Raw genomic sequence first — 7227 nt, 5'->3', positions numbered from 1 at the left:
CTAGTAGAGAAGTAGAAGAGAACAGAAGCAGCGTATTACTTCATTACAAATCTACAGATGCACATACGCACATAATAGAGAAAAATGAAACAATTATGGAAGACTTGCTCCGAAACACCACCGAGTGGGGAACACTTCTCAAAAATAACCTGCAGTTGTTTCCTTCAAAATTCCTACATGCTCGAAATGTACATACATCAAGGTATATTTGTAGAAAATTTCACGAAAAAATATTAATTTTCCTGGAAGTTAAGAAGAATTTAAGTGGACTCTGTTGGAATTTCCGAAAATTGTCCCCCACCCCCATTCCAAAACATAGAAAATTTCATTAAAAAATATTCATTTTTCTGAAAGTTATGACCTTCCAAAGTCTGGGGGGTACAACTCTGTAGTTATGCCGTATTTTTTAGTTGAGGTTAATTACTGTAGTGATATAACTAACACTGCAAGTTAAACCATTTCTCAATTTTACGATGCTGCCACTGTTTATAGTAGTGGAGTTATTCCTACTCTTGTGCTACCTAGTAACAGTGAGGCAGGCTGGACCATTTTGGGGTTAAGTACCTGGCAAATAACGGTACAAAATACCAACATTACACCTAAGTTGTTTAACACTCTTTATACTCATGAGTGTTTACAAATAACAAATCTTCAAGATGCTAGAATCAAAAATGTTTCTGCCACATTTGAAAGTATATGTTTGTGTTTGCATAGATTTTAAATGCTATATTCACAGTCATTATTGCTTACTATCAAAAGTTCATTGTTTGCAGGGTATTTCAGATGTAGCCTGGTCTACAGACAGTCGACTACTTGTCAGTGCCTCTGATGATAAAACACTGAAAATATGGGAACTGACTTCAGTAAGTAAATTGTATAATTTTTTTTTTGTTATCAATAGTTAAAGGATGACTGATAAATCTTTAATTGTAATGATTGCAATTGCAATCTCAAAGCTGTTGTAGTTTCTAGTTTGGTTGATACTATTTCAGTATTGTCTAGTTCCAATATTTACAATGTTGCATTAACTCAGGATTGTTGTTTCCTCTTCCCCTTGTTTCAGGGCAAATGTATGAAGACATTAAAAGGACATAGTAATTATGTATTTTGTTGTAACTTTAACCCACAGTCAAACCTCATTGTATCTGGTTCAGTAAGTTATAATCTTTTCTTTCTTTTATTCTCTTATCACAGTTTGTTAATACTACTGCTTATAATAAAAATAATGATAATAATAAGGGTTGATAGTAACAGTTAATTCTCCTTTATACATCAAATGATGATGTTATATCTCTCTCTCCTCTTTTCTCCATCTCTATCCCCTATATGTTAACATTACATAGATTCTCCACATTCAATAGCCATACCTAGCTGCACTTAAGCTCACACTCTTTGCACATGTTACATGCATTAACTTGGTGTATGCTTTTAATACCCAGCCAATCCTTTCAGCTCATTTGTACTTTGCTTCTTAAATTAACATTGTAAATTGAATAGATCATGCATGCTTTATTTCTCACCAGTATCACACTTCTTACACAACCTTAATATGTCTGTCTTTTACAACACAAGATAAATTATTGCCAACAGAATCTCCTTCCTTATTCTTGTGGCAATGTTATCACTACAGCTGTCCCCAGCAATCCCATAGTTAACAGAAAATTACTATGCATATTAATCTCTCTTAACAGTACAGAGATTTCAACTGGGCAGTTTCTGAAAATTCACACTTTCGCATGAATTGTTAGGGTGGACAAACAAAATTAATGATATGTATTTTGCTACATCAGTTGAAGAATTAAAAACCATTGTTGATTGGTCATCAACTGACTTAATCATTCACTCTCTCACACCTCTGCTTCAAAAAGTAAAGATTTAATACATGATACAAATAAGTTTACTTCTATGAACTAACTCTCTTCTCTAAATTCAACTAGTTTGATGAGAGTGTCCGAATATGGGATGTAAAGACAGGAAAATGTTTGAAGACTCTCCCTGCTCATTCAGACCCAGTAACAGCTGTGAGTATCTTTATTATTTCAAACAACATACTTAAGTGACCATGAAACTATTTCTTTTTTTAACTGTCACAGCTAAGGCCATACTGAAACACTGATTTTAAATAATTATGAACTATGTGTTGTACTTATAGATAATTTATGCTTCTTTAATGTGTATGTATACCCTTCGCTTAATTAGAACTAGAGCTTCAGACCAGCAAGGAGATCTAAGTGTTTGCTTGATATGCTAGAAATAGCAAGCAAATCTTTTTCAAATCATACCCATCCACTCTTTTACAAAAGAAGACAAGGGTATATTGGCTAAGGGAATTCTAGATAAAGTATCTAAAGAAAATGGGTTGTTCATGATTGGATCTGTGCCTTTGACCATAAGCTTGCTCTGATCAGAGTTGTCATGGTGTTAACAACATCAAGTAGGGACTCTTAGAAAATAATCATGAGTAAGAAATGTTTTAGTATTGAAGTTCTCCTACACCACCGACTCAGTCAACATTTTGTTTTCAAGATTTTTTTATATTAATGATATTTTTCACAGTACCGCCTGACTGGCCCTCGTGCCGGTGGCACGTAAAAGCACCCACTACACTCTCGGAGTGGTTGGCGTTAGGAAGGGCATCCAGCTGTAGAAACTCTGCCAGATCAGACTGGAGCCTGGTGCAGCCATCTGGTTCGCCATTCTCAGTCAAATCGTCCAACCCATGCTAGCATGGAAAGCAGACGTTAAACAGTGATGATGATGATTTATTACTTTTAATTTTCATAATTTAAGTTTATCACCATTGTTTTAATATCCACTTCTCCATACTTGTATGGGTCAGATGGAATTTGTTGAGACAAGTTTTCTATGACCAGATGCTTTTCCTGTTGCCAACCCTCATCTGTTCCTAGTAAGGTAATATTCCCCATAGGCAGACATGTTTTTGCAAAAGATTGGAAACAAAGGGCACTGTTTGTATGACAGTGACTCTTGTTTACAGCAATCATGCCATTTCACGACAGGAAACACTAATACAACACACACACACATGCACAATAGACTTTTTTCAGTTTCCAATTACCATATCCACTCATAAAACTTTGGCTGGTTTGGGGCTATAGTAGAAGTCATTTGCCCAAGGTGCCATGCAGTGGGACTGAACCCAAAACTATGTGGTTGGAAAGTAAGCTTAACCACACAACCTCACTTGTAAACTGTGGGGGTTAAGAAAATTGGTTTATCAAATTAATTAGAAACATTTTGTCTTTATAGGTTCATTTTAACAGAGATGGTTCCCTCATTGTATCCAGTAGTTATGATGGACTGTGGTAAGCTAGAAAACATTTTTTAATATGCTTATGGAATACCAAAATGTTTTATTTTGTATTTCTCATGTTCTTGTTCTCATTCTAATTTCTTGTTTGTCTCCTCTATTCAAGTCGTATCTGGGACACAGCATCAGGACAGTGTTTAAAGACATTAATTGGTGAGTTTTGATTTTGGAAGATTATTCTTTACTTATGTGAGTTTGAAATAGTTCAAATGTTAATATATCTACAGTAATACACACACAGAATGTAACTCCTTATTTATTATTGGTTCAAGTTGTGCTACTATGATGATGGAACTTACAGAAGATATCAAACCTCCCATATCTAGCCAATGAATGAACCTTTACATTATTGCTCAACTCACTAAAAATAGCAGCCAAATCTCTCTCAGACAACACTGCTGTTTTTCCAAATGCACACTTTGAAAAATGTAGTCTGTGCTGCTCAGTATCTAGAAAGGTGATCGTGACATGAACACTTTTGTTCATAGGTCTCTTTCACAATATCAAAAAACATATCACTCCTCAACAGGATATTGTAGAGGTAGTTAGTGACTGACACTGCAAACAATAAAGGGATGGGAGGGGCAATGTAGACATAAGTAATATTTTCTTTTCTTTTTTCTTTTGTTATTCATCTTTTGTTCTTTTTCTTTTATCTGAAAAAGAAATTTATAATTTATCTTGGATAGTGTTTATGTGTGGAGCATCTTTTGTTTGTCTTTTCTATTGCATCATTTCATTATTCATTATTCCTATGTTACATAGGTAGGCAAATATATTTGTAATTTTGTATATTTATACACACACACAATAAGGATTAAATTTATATTTACAGATGATGACAACCCTCCAGTATCATTTGTGAAATTTTCACCAAATGGAAAATATATTCTTGCTGCTACACTTGATAAGTAATCATTTTTCTTCTATTCACTGCATTCACATGTGTTATGCCTCTTCCTATCTACAGTTTTATTGGTACTTCCTCTCAGTCCTGTGAAACACACCCTACATACATGCATCCTCACGTACACATGTATGCAAACCACATAATGTTATTTGTTGAATATTTTTTTAACAATTGGATAATGCCCCGCGTCTACCACTAGCCATTTGAATATTTCTTGCACTAGAAACATCAACTGAATTTCTGTCCAATGTCCACGAACTACTATAACATAGTTTCTTCGTGGTTGTTCTACCTCCTAGGAATAACAACCAAATATCCCTATACTCAGGTAAGCTGTATCAAACAGTTTGGAACCTTGTTCAAAACTATGTCACATTATTGCTGATAATACTGTAAAATGATCAATTTACATAGCCACAGAAAAAAGTTGGATGCACAAAAGCTGAAGTAAGTTTTCTGCTAGACAGACCAAATACCAGTTACACAAATGTTAAAGTGGAGTGTCAAGCAGGTTGCAGGCAGAATAAATACTGGTTATACAAAGGTACAGCTGATTGTAGATCCACCAGATCCTAGATACAAAAGATATGGGTGTTGTTTCTGGTAGACCAAATACTGGTTATACAAAAGGTGCAGTATGGTTTGTGGAAGATTGCAGGTTGACTAAATACTGGACATACACAAAATATAATGGAGTCTATTAGACCAAGTACTTAATAGACAAAAGGTGCAGTGGACTCTATAACAGACTGGACATTTTCGACTGTATTTAACAGCTTTAGAAGTATGTATGTCTTCATTGTTTTAAGGTGTCCTCCATGCTTGCTGCATAGGTCAGATGAGTGGACGTTGGGGTAGTGTTTTTGCTGCTGCATGCCTTTGTTTTTACCATCCCTACTTATTTCTAAGTGGGGTAATAATCTCCCAGTCTATGAAACAACAAACAGCCTGGACATGTCTTATGTGGAAAATTGGAAACAGATGACATAAGTTGAAAGAGCCTTTTGTTTGCAAAGATAGCTTATGTCAGTAAGCCCAGATATGCTTTCATAGTGGACTGCAAGCAAATGACACCATCAGGAAACCAGTCATTACAAACCAGTAAATATGAGTGAAATAGAAACTCACTCACACAAACACACATATATATGATCCTCTCTTGTGTTTCTCTCTGTCATTTGCCACAGTCTTTTCTATTTTGCCCACTTGGCAAGAAACATCAGCTGAATTTCTTTCCAGTCGCCACAAACTACTATAACATAGGGAGCTTCTGCATGGTTGTTTAATATCTTAGGAATAAAACTAAATATTGCTATAGTCATTTGATTGATAATTTTATTTTTCAGTACTCTCAAGTTGTGGGACTACAGCAAAGGAAAGGTAAGTACATAATTACTCTTAAATTTTGGCAGAGTGGTTAGAATGTTGGATAAAATATTTTACAATATTTGTTCCAACTTTCTGTGCTTTCTGTTCAAATCATGCCAAAGACAAATTTACCTTTCATCCATTTGTGGATTGAGTAAATTTCAAAAGCCTTTAATTGGTTGCCTTGCAGTAGGCCATGGTGAGTTCTCACCATGGCCTATTTGGCAGACTTAATTTGTCACCTGTTTTAACACATTCACCTGGTATTTTGAGTGGCTTTAGCAAAGTCCACTCTACTGCAAGGATTTAAGCCAGGTTTCCAGATTGAAGCTACCTTCCTCCATCTTGTCCACCTGATGATTGTGATATATATATCATTATAATCATCCACTTTTCCATACTTTCATGGACGTAAAGACAGTGACTATATGTATATATATATATATATATAGTACAGTGACTATGTATATATATATATAGTTATGGTATATTCTGTTAGGAATGTAGTAGAGTACAGTATAAAGCTTGCACACTTTCAGATTTATCCTGTGCTATCCAGTAGTAATATTATATGTACTTCCAGGTTTGTATTTAGGCATTTGTTGTATATGAGTAGATAAAATTGCTACAATTGTTTCTATGCAATGTAGTTTTCCAGGTGTGCAGGTACTCGATTATGCAACTGTTTCCCTGCATTTTGAGATCTAGTTGTGTTTCCTCAGGTCATATGTAAATGTCATCTCTGTAAGTTCAAAATCCTTGGCTTCAAGAACATCCTCTCTGTCGTGGCCTGAATTTAGTAGTAGTTACTACTAGATCTTGGATGTTGGACTACTTGTTAATCCTAGTAAAACCAAGTTCATTAATCACAATCAATAAGGATTCATCACCATCAAGGAGACACCATCAATCAAGTTGATGGTTTCACGTGCCTCAATTCTGAGATAGTCACATCTGAAAAGGATGCCCTAAACAAACTGGATGTTGTTTGACAATTCACCCTGTCAGACAACCTGAAGAGGAATTTTTTCTGTGCAACAGTAGTCAATCTTTTTATATGGAGCAACAGCCTGAACTCTTAGCAAAAAGCTACTCTTTTTGCATACATTGAAAACCTAGAAGAAATGTGTTCATATTCTTATAATTCACTATTATATATAAAAGCTTTCTAAATTTTAAGATATATATATAAAGGAATGCCCCTTGTTATGGGAACAGCGTGTTCCTGAAAAAGTTGCTGTAACATGAAATTCTCATAACTTGAAATTAATTTTTCCATGATTTTCATGTTAATTAAGTGATGCTGCATTGTAATGGATTTTTTTTTTTAATTATTATTATTTTTTTTTTTTGAGACAACTGTAAACAACACACCCATTTTTATGCCTGAAAATAGCAATTTCTAATCTTAGACAATACAATATGTAAAGACAGTGTAGGAGAGAGAATAGTGATGTTGTAGGAGAGAAATGTGTTCGCATGGATGATGGTACGCTTGCATTAAATGAGGATGCAAAGAAAGAGGTCTGGAGATGCCACTACGATAGATTGCTTAATAAAGAGAATGAATGGGAGAAAGAGAGCCTGCCTTATGTCGACCCAATAGAGGGACCAGCTA

General features: G+C 34.9%; 1 protein-coding gene across 1 annotated transcript in view; it reads left to right on the top strand.

The window, feature by feature from the left end:
* LOC106875273 (WD repeat-containing protein 5) overlaps positions 1-7227 on the top strand; it is a 21217-nt gene that overhangs the window by 8330 nt on the left and 5660 nt on the right. Inside the window, exons 4-10 of the mRNA XM_014923360.2 lie at positions 774-863; positions 1064-1153; positions 1938-2021; positions 3271-3326; positions 3438-3484; positions 4167-4242; positions 5588-5621. Of these exons, the coding sequence (XP_014778846.1) occupies positions 774-863; positions 1064-1153; positions 1938-2021; positions 3271-3326; positions 3438-3484; positions 4167-4242; positions 5588-5621 (477 nt within the window). The remainder of the gene's footprint in view (positions 1-773; positions 864-1063; positions 1154-1937; positions 2022-3270; positions 3327-3437; positions 3485-4166; positions 4243-5587; positions 5622-7227) is intronic.

This window comes from Octopus bimaculoides, chromosome 2 (genome assembly GCF_001194135.2).
Source record: "Octopus bimaculoides isolate UCB-OBI-ISO-001 chromosome 2, ASM119413v2, whole genome shotgun sequence".
In the NCBI taxonomy this organism is placed as follows: domain Eukaryota; kingdom Metazoa; phylum Mollusca; class Cephalopoda; order Octopoda; family Octopodidae; genus Octopus; species Octopus bimaculoides.
This window is presented reverse-complemented; position numbering and strand designations above follow the sequence as displayed.